Genomic DNA, 19340 nt, shown 5'->3' on the forward strand with positions numbered 1-19340 from the left:
TGAGGGGTGATGGGCACAAGTTACTCCTGACTGGACACAAGAGGAAAATCTTTCCCAGTGAGAACAACCAGTCACTGGGATAATCTTCCGAGGGAAGTGGTGGATTCCCCCATGTTGGACACTGTTAAGATTCAGCTGGACAGGGTGCTGAGACATCTAGTCTAGTTCCTGCCATGTCTAGAAAGGAAGGACCAGATGATCCTTGAGTTCACTGGGATTCTATGACTCCTACAGACACAGAGAAAGAAAATGTCTGTTGCAAACGATGAGCGTGGGTCGTTAATCGGGATGTCTAGCCCTTACACGGTGCTTTTCAGCATCCATCTCCAAAGCCACACAGAGAGGCTTCTCCTGTTTTGCAGCTGGAAAGGCCATCCTAAATAATGTGCATAGTCTCATCAGTCCAGAGAGCTCAGGTAACCATAGGTCTCTGCTCTCCTTGCTGGGTCAAACTGGCAGAATGATTAAGAGATTAATTTCCTGGTCTGCTGGTGTGGCCCTGCAAAAGCAACATAGATTTTTTTCTTTACTACCTTGACCCATCTTTGAAAAATGATCATAATAGCACATTCAGGATTCCAGGATTAATTAAAGTGTGTTATTAAAGGTTGTGACACTGTTGGTGGGTACACCAGTGTGAGAGGCCAAAACTATCACATTGGTGAGCTCAGTGAATTTGAGCCATCCAAAACCATAATAAGTCTTTTTTTAATAGAATAGTATCTCTGAAGAGGTGATCAGAGCTATCAAGTATTTATAAAGTATCTGAGCTCCTGTTCCTGGAGGCAAAATTCCTCTGCAATGAACATGAAGTCTGCACAGAAATGAAAGTTCAAATGGGAACAGGTTTGCCTTCAGCAGAAATGGATTCCTGTGGGGTAACGGGCAACGAAACTCCTCTGAAAGGAAACGAGTGGTCAATGAGCATGTTGCTGGGGATGACCCTTTTGCTGCTGAGAGCTCCAAAGCCTTCAGGTTGGTCTAGAAGAATAGATAAGGCTCATACCAGCCTGATAAGTGCCTGGGTGGGTGAGCAGACTCCTTGAGAAGCATCCTCTTACTTCCCCTAACAGTCAAATGAGTGATGCACCAAGAATAGTACTGTCTGTTGAGACTGAAGAGTTTCCTTAATCCTACTGATTTCCATCTTCTTCCAGTTTCTTTCATGTCCTCATAGAAAGGACAAAAAGGGTGCCAAGCAGCACATGCTTCAGAGTGTGGTTGTTCCTTTGTCTCTCTCCAACCAACACTTGTGTTAGGTTTATAACTTGGAGAACCAGCAAGCAGTAACAAAATCACAGAATGGTTTGGGTTAGAAGGAACCTTGAAGCTCATCCCTCTCCAGCCCCCTGCCATGGACAGGGACCCCTTCCACTGGAGCAGCTGCTCCAAGCCCCTGTGTCCAACCTGGCCTTGAGCACTGCCAGGGATGGGGCAGCCACAGCTTCTCTGGGCACCCTGTGCCAGCGCCTCAGCACCCTCACAGGGAACAGTTTCTGCCTAAGAGCTCAGCTCAGTCTCCCCTGTTCTGTCAGGTTCAAGCCATTCCCCTTGTCCTGTCCCTACAGGCCCTTGTCCAAAGCCCCTCTGCAGCAGCCCAGCCTATGGGACACATTGCATTGCGACAGAGGGACAAGGCTGGGACCTGTGAGCATCTGGGGGAGCAGACACATTTGATACACGCCGTGTAGCTGCAAAGAAGCCACTGGCTCTGCTTAGAGGTGAAAAAACTCCTAGTATGTGGTTCTTTCTCCCCCCACCCCCCAAGTGCTTCAACATGCATGCAAAAGGTGGCACTATAAATTGCTATTTAAGAGCCAGCACTTGTTAAATATTATCCTCAACACAAGTTCTGATTCCCAAATGGAAAGAAGCTCTTGCCTCCCAAAGGAGACAGTTTCCAGCAACTCAGCACTTCGGACATACTTCAAGGATTTTGTATGTATTTTTAGGTTTTTAGCTTCTAATTATAATTAAGTTTTAGGTTGATGGAAAATCACGCATGGCACCGGCTGGTATTTCATGGGAACAGCCGTGCTTTGCCTCTGGGCTATCACTGCTAGTCAGGCTTCACTGACACCTTTGCTTCTGATTGCACTGGTATTTCGTTTTTACAGTTGATTTAATAAAAGGAGAGGAGCAAGTTTTGTTTGCCTGACAAAGCTTTGGAGGCTTTGCAGAGATTAGGCTGTCAAATGTGTTACCCAGGGTAATTTCTATGTCGGGTGCGGGTTTTTCTCCCCTTTGCTCCTTCCCAGAGCCACCTGCAATTTATTTGGGGGTGGATTAGGAGCTGGAAATGAGAGATATCTGCGATGCTGTCTATCCTCCCATCTGGCTCTGGGGTGGCAAGGGGGAAAGGTGCCAAAGGGGGGAGTTTCACCCTCCCAAAGGATGAGCAGCAGAGGGTGAGATGCCACCAGCAATGGCTTTAAAGGAAGGCAGTGGGTGCCCCTGTGAGCAACACAGCTTGAAACCATGGCAGGAGGGATCCCCAGTAAGGAGTAAACAACTGTGGCAGAGAATAAGCTCCCGCTGAGCACATTTTCTGCCTCCTTAGTTAATATGCAAAACACCTTGGATGATAATGAATAGCAATAGTGATTAATTAGGAGTACTTTGCATTCACATCATCCTTCTCAGGCTCAGAAGGTGTCTTATAAACAGGAACTGGAGCACAGGGTGATCCCTGTGGGATGGGGGGAGGCAGTGTGGCCATGGACCAAGAGGCTGGGGGCAGTTTTGGGCTGTTTCTGTCTGAAAAAAACATTTCCGATGTTGGTGTATGATAAAGCAACACACCCCAGTGCCCAGGAGCACACAGTGTTGACAGTGGGAACCCAAACCCACTTCAGGCAGGAGACAAGAGAATAAACCATCCCTGGAGCATTCCTTGCATGTGTTTCCAGTGGGATCATGTGCTGCTCATCCCTGCACAGATGTGTCCTGGCCAAGGACACCCTGTTAAAGACATTCCTTCCACCCCAATATATGCCGATCCCTATTTGGGAGGGATGGCAGAGCCTCAAACCACCAAGGGGCACCCTCTTGGGCCTTACTTACCCTTCTGCCATGGGAGAGGAAGAAGAATCAAAGGATAAAAGGGAAAAGAACCCAAACCCAACAACAAATAGGGTGGGTGCTTCAGCGGGTCCCTCCTGGTGCCGGGAGCAGGACCAGAGTGGGCTCTTGGGGACCCTGGGGAAGAGACCAGGGCTGGGGAGGGGAAAATGCATGTAAAAAGAGGGTTATTTTAAAAAGAAGAAATAAAAGCCGATACAGGCGGTGAGGGAAAGCGCTGCTCCCCCTGCAATTCAGCGCTGATCTGAGCCCGAACAGTGCTGAGCCCAGCCGAAATGAGCACGATTAGTACTGAGCCCGGCCGAACTGGGCCCGTACCGAGCCCATCCCAGCTGGACTGAGCACGAACAGTGCTGAGCCCGAACCGAGCCGAGCCTGAACTCATCCTAGACGGACCGGAGGGGGCCGGGTGCAGCCGCACCTCCCCATACCTGAGCGGGGCGCGGCGGAGGCGGAGCGGCGCTGCCTCCTCCTCCTCCTCCTCCTCCTCCTTCTTCTTCTTCTTTTCCCAGTGGTGCCTCCTCTCCTCGTCGTTCCCTTCCTTTCCCTGCCCGCACTCCGTCGGACGCGGTGGTGTAAAGGTCGCTCGGTCCGGCGGTCGCTCGCTGCCTGCCGGCCCCATGCCCCTCGCCTAGCGCCGCTCGCCCCTGCCATGTCCGCCTCAGAGCTCTACACCAAGGTGAGCGGGGCGCCGGGGTGTCGGTGTCTGTGTGCATTTTCCTTGTGTTTTGGGGTGGGGGACCCGCAACTTTTCCCGGACCCATTGCTCCCCTCCGGGCTTTCCCCCGGTTTCGGGGGCCGGTTTTCTATAGGGAGCAGCGGACTTCGGCCGCGGGTCCGAGTTGTGGCAGCGTTGGCCTTGTTCTTGGTGGGGTTCCCGTCACCTGAGCGGGCTCCCAACCGCGCTCAGCTTCCCCAGATCCACACGGAGTAGTTTGTTTCCTCGTATTCATACAGCGCTGGGGTATGGTGGGGGAGAGAGGTAATACCCGTCCTTACAACTGCTGTAAGTAACCGGAATGCTCCCGAGGTGCCTGGTTTCCGGAGTCCCTTTTCGTTCTCTGCTCAGATAAAGCCCTCGGCCGTGGTGTTGCCAAAGTCACCAGCTTCCTGGTGGCAGTCGGGGAGGTGGCATGGCTAATGGGATGGTGGCCTCGCAGGGTGTCGCCGGGTTTGCGTCCAGCTGTCCTTCCATTGCTTCCCAGAGAGAAGCACAGATTTGTCCTAAGAAGTGGCTCGTTGTGATGACGAGAAGCTTGGGTGTTTGGATTTCTGAGCAGAGTTTGAAACCTAGATAAGGTATCACTTGTGTTTTCTTTCTCTTTTATTATTCTGTGGCTGCAGGGTACTCAAGCACACTCGGTATACCTGCTCCTTGGTTAGAGCAGGATAGGGATACACCCCACACAGTTCAGGGCTTTCTGCCCCCTTCCCAGTACGAGGTTTGTGTCCAGAGAGATTTTTGCCGATTGACTTGGTTTGATGAAAGAACTCCTTGCACGGTATGGAGAGATAACTGGCACAGGGAGAGAGCCCTGTGCCTGTGCTCCATATCTTCCCAAGGCTACGGAGTGCTGTGGGCATCCAGGATGCAGGGAATGTGATTAGTAAAAGCCATCAATAACGCTAAGCAGAGGCTAATCGAGCAAAGTGCTTGGCTTCAGAACGGGTTTTGCTGCAATAATGAGAATTTTAGTGTTTTAAATTCTTCCTGTGGCCATGGTCAGTGCAGGGATACTGCCAGATTGGCACCAGCCCTCTTAAGGAAGCACTTTTTGTCTCTGTGCCAGCCTCCCAGGCTTAACTTTGGGATAGATTTCTGCTTCTGTAACTCATTTCATGGACAGCTTTTACGTAATATTGAGGGTTGCCACTTAGTATTTTTTGGCTGTCAATGCCAAATGCATGCAGGATGAATTGTGAATCTGGCAGCTCCTCCTTTGAACCTCTGGGAATTAAAGAAGCCTTACTGGACCGATGGGGCTGTCTGTGAGCAGGATGACCTCCATCCTTCTGGGGATCACTTCAAAAGCAAAATCTCAGGTTTGGAAAACCTTTTTCCCTTGGAAAATCCAATGGGGAGCACAAATAAAGCCATGTGCTGACCGCAGCATCTCGTCGGATGAGTGTGTGGATGTGATGGGAAGCATCGCTGGGGAGGAAGGAGGCTGGCTGTGAGCACGGTGTTTTCCCTAACAACTAGGTTAATTGATTCTTAACCTGATGATCGGGTAATTAACCCATGTACTGTTTTTATGCAAACTTGGTTAGCTTTATATTCATGCTCATTTGTTGAGTGTGTATACAGCACCTGCCGGGACGTCATCACTTGTGATCCTGGTGCTGTATAGGGACTTTTCAATGAGGCACTTGTGAAGTGGTGGGTTTGGTGACAATCTGTTCCTGTCATTAATTTCTAATTCAGTTTTACTACCCGCAAAGATTCTTGATGAGAGTTGGCCCTTCTGATGGTGTCCGTCTGTCCTGTGGGGACAAACTGGTGTGGTGCAGCTGTGGATGGTGCTTTGAACCCATATGGGTCATCTGTGGGGCTGAGCGCTGGTGTCGTGGTGAAATGTAGGACCATCCTGCTGTGTTTTCTTCTGCATAGGGCATCTGTGCCAGCTCCAGGCTTTGAAGCAGCAGGAAAATGTTTCCTGTGACTTTGAATACGTGAGAAAAAGAGCAAAAAAGGCTTTTACAAAACTCAAAAAACCACAACAGCCTCATGCTTAATCTGATGGCTGCCAGTGGTTGTTGGAGGACCTCAGGATGAAGCAGATGGGGCTGCCTGGATCTCCTTGTTAGCAGGGTGGGCATGAGGCTTTTGGAGGGAAGGTGTATTGTCCGGCTCACTGGAATTAATACAGTTGTATTACTAAAAGCCTATAGGTCCAGTGTGAGGGGCTGCATTAGCACAGCCACAATGGGGATCCTTTGGGACCTTCTTTGGGGTCCTTCCTCCTCTTGCTTGAACTAGGATGAGAGAGACTACTGGGGAGCCACTTCAGAGCAGCTGAGTGGGACCTCTGAGGTTGTCCCACCTCTCCTTCCTGCTGGGCTGCAATGGGACCAGCTGTGTGCTGTTTAGAGAGCCCTTAGCTTCCACTTGATGCCTGCAGAGCTCTTCTGGGACTCTGTGGAATACAGAGCATTTCCTTGGTGCTTAAGGCCATGTTTGTTAAGCCATGCTGGTGACTTTGTTGTGCACTTGAACTGGAGAGGAACCCATCATGGAAACACCAGCACTGGAGTTGCTGGTGGGGGCTCTCTCCATGTGATGTCTCGCCTGTGCCCCTTTTAAGAGCAGGGTTGACTGCTGTTTAATAGCCCCATCAAACACAATAATTAACAGCTTTGCCTAATTATGAGCATGAGAGTAGTTCCAAAACTGCATCAACCTTCAAGCACGTAGGACTCCACTTGTGTAAATAGTTATGGGGAGACCATTATAATACTTGTCTTACTCCTGATGCAGTACCTGGGGACTTTGGGATTGTCTGGCTGTGGGGTTTGTTTTGCTGCAGAAGAAAACAGGATTTTAGTGGGACTTGTGTCCCAGCAGTAAAGGAGCTGTATGGTGAAGGGTCCTGGAGCCACTGGCATCAGTGCATGCAGGAGGAGTAGGGGATGTAATGGTGCTAAGGGCTCCTGCTAGAATCAATGGATCCCAGACTGGTTTGGGCTGGAAAAGGACCTAAAATCTCATCCAGCTCCAACCCCTGCCATGGGCAGGGACACCTTCCACTAGAGCAGCTTGCTCCAAGCCCCTGTGTCCAACCTGAACACTGACAGGGATGGAACGTTCACACTTCCTTGGGCAACTACTTCCAGTGGCATACAAATGTCTTTCTAAGGCTGCCTGGGGCTGATCCTGCTCCTGCCATGTCCCTGGGGTTCCTGCTACAATGCCTATTCCTTCCTGTCCAGCCAGAGCCTTCCAAAGAAACCTGTTGCTGATGCAGCTAAACTACAGCCAAGGTAACTGCAGTCCAGTCCTATGCAGATGGCAGCTTTACTCTGTAATGAGATGAGGGGGATGCTCTGTTCCTCTGAGGTGGGTGCTGGGCAGGATAGAGGGAGGACATCACCCTGGAAGATGCTGTCTCCAGCAATGGTTTGATGGGCAGTATAAAACCAGAGATCAGACCTGTTTGCATGTCTAGCCTTTGTTATTGTATTGAAGCTCTTCATATGACTAAACTATAATTGGTTTTGCTTCTGGATGTTCTGCTCTCTTAAAGGTAGTTCTTGAAGTGTGTTAATTGAAGTGTAGCCTCTGAACCTCATGTGAAATGCTGCTTCTGCCAGGGTAGGGAATGAGCTGTGCCTTTCTGCTCCTGGGGTGTTGCACAGCTCCAGGTAATGCTCCTCAGAAAGTCTGCATGCTCTGGGTGAGCAAAAACCACGCTATTTCTTTCTTTTTTCATTTCCCCCCCTCCCTTTTTGCAAAGTGACTGTTATTTGCCAAGTATTTTTTAACAGATGATAGAACTTAATGCATTAAAAGATCCTCTTCTAATGGCTGGTGTTGGATATAGAAAACTCTCTGGTTTTCACTTAGAGTTGTATTAAATAAAGTAGCTGGAATGAATTGGTGGTTTCTTACCCTGGGGAGAAACTCTTCAAAAGCAAATATTGCTGGTGCGATCACACAGTGATTGAGTCAATGAATTGGCATAAACCTTCTGGCATAAAACCTTTCTGAAAATGATTTATCCTTCACGGCTCAGGGAGGATTCGTCCTTAGTCTGAGCCTTTGTGCTGCTTTGGGTTGAGCAGCAGCAGGGAAGGAAAGAGAGGATTTTTTGTGTGTTGTATAGAGAGTTTTCTGGGAATATCTGTTGGTGATAGGGGAAGTCTGGGGCTCAGTCCCAGGACATCCATGGGACCGCTGGTCCTGAGCTCCTGCTTCTGCTGTTTGCAGCTACTGCTAGGAAAAAGCAGGTTATACTTGAAGGTTTTGCTTGCTTTGGGGTCTTTTCTTTATTTTAGACTATGAGAACATGCATGCTTCACACCACAGAGGGCAGGGACAGCTCAGAGGTACACTAGGGACATCTTGCTGAAGGAACTGATCCATTGGCATCCCTAGGCTCTTCCTGATCCTGCCTCCATATGAGCTGCAGTCATGGAGAGGGAATCAGCGAGATATAAAATATAATTGCTCCAGCCAGCTCCCTGCGGCTGGAGACTGTGCCAAGGGCATGGCCACCTCTGCAGCCTACCCAGGACAGCATGGAGGGGATGGGAGCAGAGCCCAGCTTGGGGGCTTGAATACCATTCAGCCCAGTGAGTAGGTGCAGGGAGGTGGATGCTGCTGGTTTTGTGTGCATTGCCCTCTCTCAATGGGCAGGACATGGCCAGAGTTTGCCCTGTGCTCTCTCAGTGTTGTGCAGGTGCACGTCCTGCTGCAAGGCACGTTGTGCCAGGGACTTTGCACTGCAAAAATAACCAGGTTTTCTCTTCTGTTGGTGCAGTTGTTCATCTCAGCTGGGCATTTAATAGCACCTGTGCTGGGGTTAGAGGAGAACCACTGAGCTAACAAACATGGAGCTCAGTGCAGGTGCTGGGGCACAGCCCTGGGAATTATTCCAGCAGGGACTGAATAGGTTGATTCCTGCTTTATGTGCTCTTTCTGGTTGTGATTAGTCAACTTGCTTTTCTAAAACACTATTTTCAAGAATGCCTGCCTTGATACTGTGTTAAGGGTATGAAATTTGTGTGTAGGGAATCCCAATACACATAAGCCAAAGTTGCAGAAATTTGCTGGGTTAACTCTGGGTGAAGAGTGGATATCTATGTGTGTATATATATATATATATATATGTATGCTTATATATATATATGTTTGAAGTTGCTTTCAGCTTGCTGTAGTGCAGTGCAATCATAGGCATGTTGAGATTTTAATTTGCACACCAAGTAGTCTGTAGCTCTGGCCAAAAAAAAGGAGCAGTGTACCCTTACTGCAATAACTGTACAGAGAGGAGTAGCTTAACTTTAGCATGAAGGTGGACTTTGGACCTTCTGAGTTAGTCGGTGGTGTAATAAATAGCAGGTAGTGAAGTTGAAGCCCTGAGTCGGGGTTTTTTTTCAGCATTATTTTGTGCTCTTTGACCTGTTCTGCAAACAGAGGCATTTTGTGGCTGTTAAAGGAATATCAGCATGAACTACAGTTCCGATGAGGAAAACGACTGCTTTTACTGCAGCAAAACCTCAAGCTTTGGCTGATACCTGGAGCACTTATGAACCGTTTTAGTGAAGAATGTTATTTAGCCAAACTGATAACATTCCCTGTGAGCTTTCTGTCTCTTGAGTGGGTTGTGTAAGGCAATTGCCCTCGAATGACCCTGGCCTGCTGGAAGACATGTCTTGAGGGCTTGGGTTGGCTTTTGGCTTAGCCTGGTCCTTCAGAAAAGACCAAAGGGATAGTGGCAGGTCTGGGAAGGTCCAGGGATCGGTGGGTGATGGGCTTTATGTAGCCTTTTTGTCTGAATGCTCATTAACATGATATTCAGGGCTCAGTAAACTCATCAATTTTACTAATGAGTCTATTAAGGATTTAGTATTTCTGCTCTTTGCCTTTACTGTGATATCCGGAGGATTTGTAGAGGAACATCCCAACAGGGAAGAGCCTGCAGCCTGGAAGTGTGACCTTTTCTCCCAGCTGTGCACTGCTTTTGTCCTTATTTGCTGTGTCCAAAGTTTTCTCCAGCCAACTGAAACCTGTGAGTCATGGGAATGAGTTAAACGTGTCAAAGGCTGGACTATAAGACTACAAGAACTGTAAGCAGCATAGGTCCATAAACCCTTACTGTAAGGAACATAAGCCCTTAATGGCAAGTTATGGCCCCAAATCCATGGCTCGGTGTGATGTGCTGGGACAATGGCGTAGGTTCTTTATCAGTGTGTGCTCCTGACCTGCTGTGACAGCATCCTTCACCACTTTTAAGTATTAGCTTTTTAGTTTGACTTTTAGCCCCCCACACGTGCCCATATGAAGCTGGTAGTTCTGTTAGGACATTCAGGCCCTGCTGTGGTAGTTGCAGCAGGTAACACACATGGTAACATATAAGTAACATGTCTTGCTGCCCTTCCATTGGACCAGGTTGCTCGAAGCCCCATCCAACCTGCCTAGGGATGGGGCAGCCACAGCTTCTCTGGGTACCCTGTGCCAGAGCCTCAGCACCCTTGCAGGGTGCTTCTCAAATGCCTAATCTAAGTTTCCCCTCTGTTAGCTTAAAGCCATTATGTTCCTATATGGGTACCGATGGGGTGGTTTTGTGCTGTTTGGGTGCTTGGTATTGATGTGCTCTAGGTAATGTGGCTTGGAGATGTGTGCTCTGTCCACTTGTCCATCCTGCCTTTTGGATGTTCTTGCTGGTTCTCATCCATCCTTCTGCCCATGAGTCTCCGTTTGCCACATGCTCCCAGCTTAACTCTTCCTTGAGGACACATCTTTTCCATGCCTGAGGTTGACCAGCATTTTCAGCTTGTGACCACTTCCCATGCTGCTGAACCACGGGCAGCCCTGTGGGTCTGGTGGGCTCCACGAAAGGACACGTTTCACTTGGTGAAAGCCAGGGATTATCTCAGTTGATCCCTACCTTCACCCTTCCAGTGAGTCACTGCCCAAGCTCCATTAAGATAGTCTCACTGAGGTGTGAGGTGCTGGTAGGATGTGCTAACCACCATTTACAGTGCTGTTGGGAGCAGGATGTGTTGTGGGTGAATCACAGCTGCTACTTATCAAAATAACACCTTACATCCTGGGAATGTGTCCTGGTGAGTCACCCCTCTTCAAAGGAAAAAAGACCCTTAATGTATTTAAAGATGGCTTTTTAACAGTCATGGAGGATGGTGGTGGGAATGTCTGGTTCCTTCTGAGAGCCGCACAGGGATGAGTTCAGGTGGCTCAGGCAAACCAAGTTCCCAAGCAGTCTGGATGTGAGCAGCCGACATGTGCCTTAAAAAATGAGTGTTGAAAACGTTTTAAAATCTATGTGTTTAAAATAAACCTGATCCCTGTGCTTGCTGTGCAAGCTGGTCCTTGGTGCTGCACCCCATGTGAGCAGAAAGTCAGTGTAAGCATATTTCAAGGCAGCAAGTGGATGCGGAGGTACCAAGATGATGTAAGCTATAATTTTCAACCTAATTAAGCTGAGTAACTCCTTGTGGATTTATGCCTCTTAATTACTTTTAGCGCTGCTAGCATGGGTGCTGTGGGTATTGCTGTTTTTTGGGCACTGAGTGTGATGTCTGGCTGTGTTGGAGGAGGGGTACCCACGGCATGGTCTCAGTCGAGGACACAATCTCCTTGTGGGGTGGTGATGGAGAACGGGAGGTGGCTTTCACATGGCAATACTGGACTACAGTGATCATGGATTGGCCTCACATGTCCTGCTAGGACCATGTGTCCTGTTCAGAGACAAGGTGGAGGTGCAGGAGAATCAGGTCCTGCTCCAGACCCATGCAGACCTCAGCAGGAGGTAGATGTGCAAATACTGGTGTGGCTCTCACCAGCCTTTCCTGTGGATCTAGAGTGCCTGTTTCTTGCCTAGCTGATGCCTGCTTTCACCATCATGTTCAGTGGTAAGAAATAGAATAACAAAAGAAAAGAAGGCCCAAATGCTGCTCATCCAGCACTTGACTGGTGCCTTGTGTCACTGTGCTGTCCCTTTGCTTGCCTTTATTGGTAAGAAATCACTTTTCTGCTGGGACAGACCATCAACATCTGCACAACCATCCTGTAGTAGTGGTACCAACAAGGCATGGTTTGGCTGGAGGAAGACCTTTAACAGCACTAAGAAGCTCTTCTGGAAGTCCTATCTGCATAGGGTGAGAACACCTCACTTTAGGGCTGGTAAGAGCTGCCCTTGGGGTGTCTGCAGGGACTCCCCTACTCTGAATATTGGGGTTTCCCCCACATTCTGGTGTTGCAGAGATGTGATTTGCATTTCCTCTCTTGTCTGACCATGGCAGCTGAAGTGCTGCTGGGGACACATTGTTTGTGGCTAGATGGCTTTTAGGGGACCAGAGTCCCTGGATGAGGGACTCTCTTTTGAGCTGGACTGCCCTTGTCTCTCCTGCAACACATGTTCTGTGGCCCTGAGCATTATAAAGATCCTGTTCAGAGAGATAGGAAGATCATGGCTCTTCTCTGTAGACCCATAAATTCCAGGTTTGAAATCTCTTGCTCTACTTTCCTTCTGCTTTATTTCTTTCTTTTGCTTTCTAAAGCCTTTGTTTTCATTTGGACCTTGCTTCAGTGAAGTGATAGCTTCTTCCTCCCAATTCAGAGTGGTGAGATGGATGCTTATGATTCGTCCACCCTGCTGTGGAGGATGGAGGCAGGGCTCTTAAATAAAACACTTCCTTTATAAATAAAAACAAAGATAAAGGAAGGAGGAAAACCAGAGGTGTCTCAACATGCAAATCTGGACTCTAGACAGCACTGATGCTCAGGGTTAGGGCGCTGGTGCTTTGGGTGCAACTGGTGTCAGGACAGGCTGTGGGTTTCAGCCTCGCAGCACTGTTGTCACCCTGGGGTGATTCCTGTTGCCTGGCCCCTCGCCTGCTCGCTGCGAAACCTCGTGAGCTCTTGCCATGCCAAAACAAACTGTGCGTCGGGGCTGTCAGAGCTGATCTTCGTTCTCTTGTGCTCTGCCCTCCCCTCCGCTGTTCCAGTAAGTGATGGCTGTGCTTGCACCCGCTTGTTGGCATGGAAGCGTGGGGGCCATTGCTGTGATGCCAGAGAGGCACAAGAAGCATTGCGTGGCTTAGGAGCATGAAATACCCATTTGCTTGTCCGTCAGGGTAGGCCTAAATCATCTTCAGGAGCAAAACTTGCTTGAATTCGCCTTTCAGCAGCCGACACTTCATGCTGAAGGAGATGGGATGGACAATGCTGTTTTAGGTAGTGCAGTCCCCGAAGACTGAGCTGCAAGGAGGCTTTTCCTTCCCCAGCAATGCTGCGCCAGCATTTGCATCCCAAAGTCCAGCAGCAGGCAGAAAACATGCTGATCTCACACAAATGCAGCCTCTCTGGGGCCTTCTGCTTTGTCCAAGGAACAGTGTGGTACAGAAATCCATACTTTTTAAAAGAAAGTCTATTCTCAGAAATAGAATATTCTATTTGGCAATGCTGGAAAGTCTGTAACTCTTCAGGTTTTCACTATTTTTTACATGTTTTTTTTAAATTTATTTTCTATTTTTTGACCAAAAAGGTCCTGTCTTCTGGCAGTCTTTGCTCTGGTGCAAAGTTTGAGCACTGGCAGGTCACATGAAGTGAATCAGCAGAATGCAAACCCTATTGTTACTAAACTTTGCCCAGAATTCATCTAATTGTAGACCCAATAGGTACTTCAGGAGCTCCAACTCTTTTCCTTTGAGGAAGAGGCTTAGCTCCAGCCCCTCGGGCAGCACTTGCCCCACCTGAGCATCCTCCCAGGATCCATGCTCCAAAGTATGATCATTTTGAACCCTTTGGATATAATTCATGCTGAGCGATTACTTCCTGTTGTATCCCAATTTTAAGTGGTATTTTCTTTGTTGAATAGCAGGTTTGCTGCTTTTTTTATCCTTTTTCTTTTTAGTCACAGATGGCTCTGCTTTAATGCTCAATCACTTGCGAGGTATTACCCAAATTTAGGCTGCCACTAATCTCTGGCATGATGGCTTTTGGTGTTCCTGTGTGAAGACCAGGCTAAACATTGTGGCTGATACAAAAAATCCCTGGGACTTCAGTGTGCAGAAGTGTGTTTAGCCATCAGATCACACAGCTTATAAGTTAGTGAGGCTTCATCCTTTTAGCAGCTCTGGAAGCAGTTTCTTGCCTCCATGTGTTCAGTACTAACGGCTGAATGTTTCTAAAGGAAAAACCTTCCAACAAACCAATTTAATTTTCCTCGGTAATATTGTGTGGACAATCTTTTGGCAACTGTTTTATCCGGCGTGCCATCTCTGGGTTTATGACCCTCTTTGAAGTGGCTCATTCAGGGGAAAAATGGCATTACACACTACTTCAATCACTCAGATGTCAGAGAGCATATCTCGTTTGACTAATCGGGGGAAATTTGGGAAGATTTAGTAATGCCAGGAGACATGACCCACTTTCAGATAAACGCTTTTCAGACAATAGAGGTTGTGCTGAGCTGTGGGGGAGGGAGAAACATTCACAGGGTAGAAATAATTAATAACTGTTTATAATTATTAGATTTTATATTGTTGTGCTGACCTTCTCCCAGATGCAGAATGGTTTTGCTTCCTAATTCTGGTGTTTTGTTGGGTCTTCTTTTTTGTTTTAGAAGAATAAAGTGTTGTCACTAACTGGCTTTCAACATGTTTGTGTTATCCAGAGATCCCAGGCTGCTAATACCTGTCACCTTTGGGATGCTCCATCAGGCACAGCGGGTGGTTGAAGGGTGTTGAGATGGTGTTGGGAGCTGTGGTCTGGTGTGATATGGGTCTGCTCCAGCTGCTGGTGACCAGCACAGGTTAGAGATGGGGAACCTCCTGTGGGAGTTTCTCTTGAGTGTCCTGGAAGGTATCCATCCAGTGAAACGCATGTTAAGTACATGAAGACAGAAGAATATCAGTCTGTAATGCCAGGTTTCTGTGTTTTCTTCATATCACAAACCTTTTATGCAGTTCACCCCTATTCCTATGTCATCGTGGGGCTTCTGGCCAAAACAGCAACAGAAATCGCAAAGGTGCAGCACTGTGATATTGTAAAACTGTGAGAAAACCAAACCTGATGCTTACTTTTGTAGTATATAAACTTTATTCTTCAATGACAACAAAAGAGACATTCTTTAAGTACTAATTGCATAATTTTCAGTGCTGCAAGTTCTGTCAAGCAACTTGTGACTGTTCCTTTGTGCAAGGTTTTATCCTTGCAGACGTATGAACTGAGCAAAACCAACTTAGTCTGCTTAAAACTTCTTATAACTCCTTAGTAAAGAAACTTTTGTAATCATTCCAGAGCATAGCAACAACAGTTCTGCCTTCGTTTCATATTGTAGCTAAACTTCTGGCAGTTTCTTGCAATTGGCTGTGCTGATGTGAATGTCCAATGTGACTGAGCAATGTCAGAGCCCATCTGGAAATAAGATGAAAAACTCCACCTTTGGGATGCTCTTGGTTTCTGCAAGGGGGTCCAAATTTTCAACCTGTTGTTGGCAAAAATATTTGGCAAAACAAACATGTATGTCAAAACAACCTTTTCAGTGATGAAGCAGCTGTAGGTGTTTTTAGTGATCTATTTTTCCCTGCAGCCACAGACTTCATCACTGCTCTTCCACAGTACAAAACCCTTTCTGTTTCCAAGTAGTTCCCTAAATTCTGTTCTTTTAAGAGCCACATTATAACAAACTTCAAGCAAAGAACAGAATTGCAGAATAGTTAGTGTTGGAAAGGACCCCAAGATCATCCAGTTCCAACTCCTCTGCCATGGGCAGGGACACCTCACACTAAACTGTGGCACCCAAGGCTGTGTCCAACCTGGCCTTGAACACCTCCAGGGATGGAGCATTCACAACCTACCTGGGCAACCCATTCCAGTACCTCACCACCCTTACAGGAAAGAATTTCTTCCTTATATCCAATCTAAACCTCTGCTGTTTAAGTTTCAACCCGTTACCCCTTGTCCTGTCACTACAGTCCCTAATGAATAGCCCCTCTTTGCTAAGCAAGCTAGCACCTTCCTCAGATTGAAGTCTTGCTTCTTCTGCCTTTAAGCATAGAAGCCAGAGGACTGACAGAATTTGGGTGTATCTCTGTTGATGAATGCTGTTTTTACATGCTATTACAGTGATAGCTGGAAGATGCAAGGCCATGGCTCTTGTCTAGATAAATCTGTTTCCTTCACACATACCTCTGGGTGTTTGTTGAATTGGTCACTGGGGTATTCGTGGGGGCTCTGAACTCAAAATTGTTGTTGTGTCCTGTGCAATGCTCCAGTGGAATTCCTGAAGCCCTAACAGAGGGTGTTGAAGCCCTGATTGAAGTCATTCATGCTGCTGAAAGCATCTGTGTTCTTTGGGTGACTCAGGAGGGATGATACCTGGTCAGCCAGGAAGGTGGTCTTACTGCTTCTGTAATCACCAGGGATGCTGTTGCCTGCTTGCTCACTGTCACGTGCCTGGGAAGCAGCTGGAAAGTTGGGAAGAGCTAAAATACACCTGGGATCTGGACAAACCTGTCCTGCAGTCAGGCTAAACTTCAAAATAGTTATTTTGTCTGGGAGGGAAGAGGCTGTTTTGGAAGGACTTGACTCCACTCCTCCTGCTCACACAAAACACATGTAATTTAGCAAGTCAGGACAGAGCAAAATGTAGTGGCCAAGGCCTGAAGGAGCAAGCCCAGCAGCTGGATGTGGTGGAGATGAATGCAGATCTGAACCGCGGCTCATAATTTGAAAGCTGAATAGCTTTTGAAACACCCTGCGAGATGGAAGAGGCCCTGGCTATGTCTGCCTTTCCTGCTTTAACCCCATAAACAGCACTGACCCTTGTCTCTTACGGGTACTGTAATTGATTTAAAAGCTGGCTGCTGCATTAACATAGTTGTCCAGTGCCCCTGTTTCAGCCTTGGAGTAGTCTCTTGGGAGTCACAGTGCCCATCCAAGGGGTTCATGTTGGATGGTTGAGTTGTATTAAGGATGTTTAAGTTGTTTTATGGAAGCAGGCCAGTGAAAAAGGGAGACTTGGCTTCATTCACCCTTTTAGTTCCAGGCAGAGCTTAAGAAAAGCTGAAGCCACCAGAGAAACATGTATAGATCTGCTCTGGTACTAAACCTACAGTGATGGAGTGGATGGGGCCTCCTTCATCCCGTAAGCACTTGATTGCACTGAATGTGGGCAGCCAGAACAAGTGTGAAAATGTGGCAGTAGCTTTTTGCCACTAAACCAACCGTGATTATTTGTAGGGCTGTCCTGGGTTCAGCAGTAGCAGTCATTTTTTCTCCTTGGTAGCTGGTGCAGTGCTGTGTTTTGACTTTTGGGCTAGGAACGGTTGCTGATAGCAAGTATGCTCTGAGTTACTGCTCAAATGTTTGGTTTGTCTGAGGACTCATGAGCCTCATGCTCTGCCAGGGAAGGAGGGGAAGCTGGGAGGAAGCAGAGACAGGACACCTGACCCAGGCTAGCCAAAGAGGTATTCCATACCATAGCACGTCATACCCAGGATGTAACCGGGAGAGACCCGGAAGGGCTGGAGCTCTGGGGGGATGGAGGAGGTATCGGTCAGTGTTGGGTCGGGCAGGGTGGGGTGAGTTATGGGTCGGTGGCTGGTGAGGTGTTGTATTCTCTTCACTTGTTATTTCCTTTATCATTATTATTTGTAGTAGTAATGGCAGTAGTGATTTGTGTTATACCTTAGTTATTAAACCGTTCTTATCTCAACCTGTGGGAGCTACATTCTTTGGATTCTCCTTCCTAGCTCTCCGGGAATTGGGGGAGCAAGTGGGGGAGTGAGTGAACGAGCTGTGTGATTTGGATTTAAGCCATGACAGGGGCTGAAGTGACACATGAAATATTAAAGGGTCTCTTCAGGATTCAAGTGTTCCTTCAATGCTGGTGGTGCTGGTGGCAATGTCCTACAGTTGCACGCCGGAGCAGTATCCTACCCACCAGGCATGAGCCTTATTGAGACTTTTCTGGTCCATGAGGATGCTTTGAGCCCCCCCAGATTAGAGCCCCGAGCTCTTGTGTATGGGGTTAGCAGTTGCTGATCTCTCTATGTGTTGCATGTCCTTTCCATGTTCTCACAAAATATCACACTTGGGGCAATTTAAACAGTTTCTGAGGATTTCTCTTGCATTTGATTTCTGTCGATTGGCCATATGATGCTGGGGATAAGTTTACTGTAATGATAAAACACACATTAGGACTGATAGCAACATTTAATTGCTAAAGTCTCTCTAGCTACTGGAGGAGCCCCTGTATTTTATATCTTGCAATGGGGAGAGATCTATGACTTATTTTCTCTGGTGTCAGTGTAATACAAGATGTGGGCTTTCTCCCGTGCATGCATATCCTGAAAGGAGTTCAGAAGCATTGGAGAAGAGGGAAAATCCCAGCTCATGAGCTTTCCCAGATGGTGTTTCTGTCTGGAAGCAGGCAGTGGGGATGCTGAGGTTTTCTGGTTGCCTTTCAAGCGAAGCCCAGCCTTTTGACAGTGCTTTGCTGGTAGTCAGGGAAGGCATGAAACATCCTCTGAGAACAGGCTAATGTAGTGTTTAAACAGGTTAAACTGCTTTCCCATGAAAAGAGCTGTTGTGAAAACCAGTCCCTTGGGGTTCCTCACTGGCGCATCAGTGCTGGCAGCTGAAATGAGCTCAGTTTGTGGCCACGCTGTGCCCACTGGTGACAGCCACGTTGTTCCCTGCTCTTTGATGTGGTCACCAGTGCTATCATTGCAAACCTTGCAAGGATTTGGGCAGTGATGTTTCAGCTGAGGTGGTTTCTCTAAAATGCATTAGGCTGGAGCTCAGATCCACATTCCCGTGGCTGGAAATGCCAGCAGTGAAAGGAGCATGGAAATACGGGCACTTCTGCACCACCTCTGAGGGAGGAGGTGACTGAAAACATAAGGAAAATCACAAGACAGAGACCATCAGGTCCCTGGGTATTGGGCTGGGCAGGTTTTGCTCTGCAGGGTTGCTTGGCCTCTGTGGTGCAGTTGATACTAAGGACATCACTTTGCATTTGGAAGTGACCCTGTTTTGCAAATACAATATGGGGCAGACAGGGGAGGGGAAGGCAAATATTTGGATTTCTGCTGCTGAATCCATCTTGCTGATACTCTGATGGGACCTGTTCCTGTCATATTCTTGTCTCTGTGCTTGCTAAAGTATTTCTGAGTTTGTTTACAGAAGCTCAAAGAGGGTCTTATCTCCATTGTGGCTGGGAGTAGGGAGGTTGTGCTCTGACAGTGGATTTAATAGTGCTCTGATAATGGTTTGCCATCATCCTTGCAGGGAGAGATACCTTAGTGGGGAGTAGCAGAGTAAGAGTGCCATGGGGAGAAGGAAAACTGAAAAGGTGGCAAAACCTGGTTGGTATTCTGTAGTCTGCTTGGCTGGTCGGTAAAGGCGGTGAAGAGGGTGGGCATGGTCATAAGTGTGAAAAACACCTACATGCTGCTCATCTTGATATTCTGGGAAGAACAGAGTCAAGGGCATGACTTCTATCATCAAAAATGAAGAATCAGCGACTCTTACATTTATCAAGTCAGTGGTTTGAGGTTATTGTATTCCT

The 19340-nt window shown here is 47.7% G+C and overlaps 1 protein-coding gene across 1 annotated transcript in view; it reads left to right on the forward strand.

Annotated features, from left to right (window-relative positions):
* The first annotated feature begins 863 nt into the window (after positions 1–863).
* The window catches only part of MYO5B (myosin VB), a 162870-nt gene continuing 144393 nt past the window's right edge, over positions 864–19340 (forward strand). The window contains exons 1-2 of the mRNA XM_005145400.3: positions 864–975; positions 3594–3760. Coding sequence (XP_005145457.2) covers positions 864–975; positions 3594–3760 — 279 coding nt within the window. The remainder of the gene's footprint in view (positions 976–3593; positions 3761–19340) is intronic.

This window comes from Melopsittacus undulatus, chromosome Z (genome assembly GCF_012275295.1).
Source record: "Melopsittacus undulatus isolate bMelUnd1 chromosome Z, bMelUnd1.mat.Z, whole genome shotgun sequence".
Classification (NCBI taxonomy): domain Eukaryota; kingdom Metazoa; phylum Chordata; class Aves; order Psittaciformes; family Psittaculidae; genus Melopsittacus; species Melopsittacus undulatus.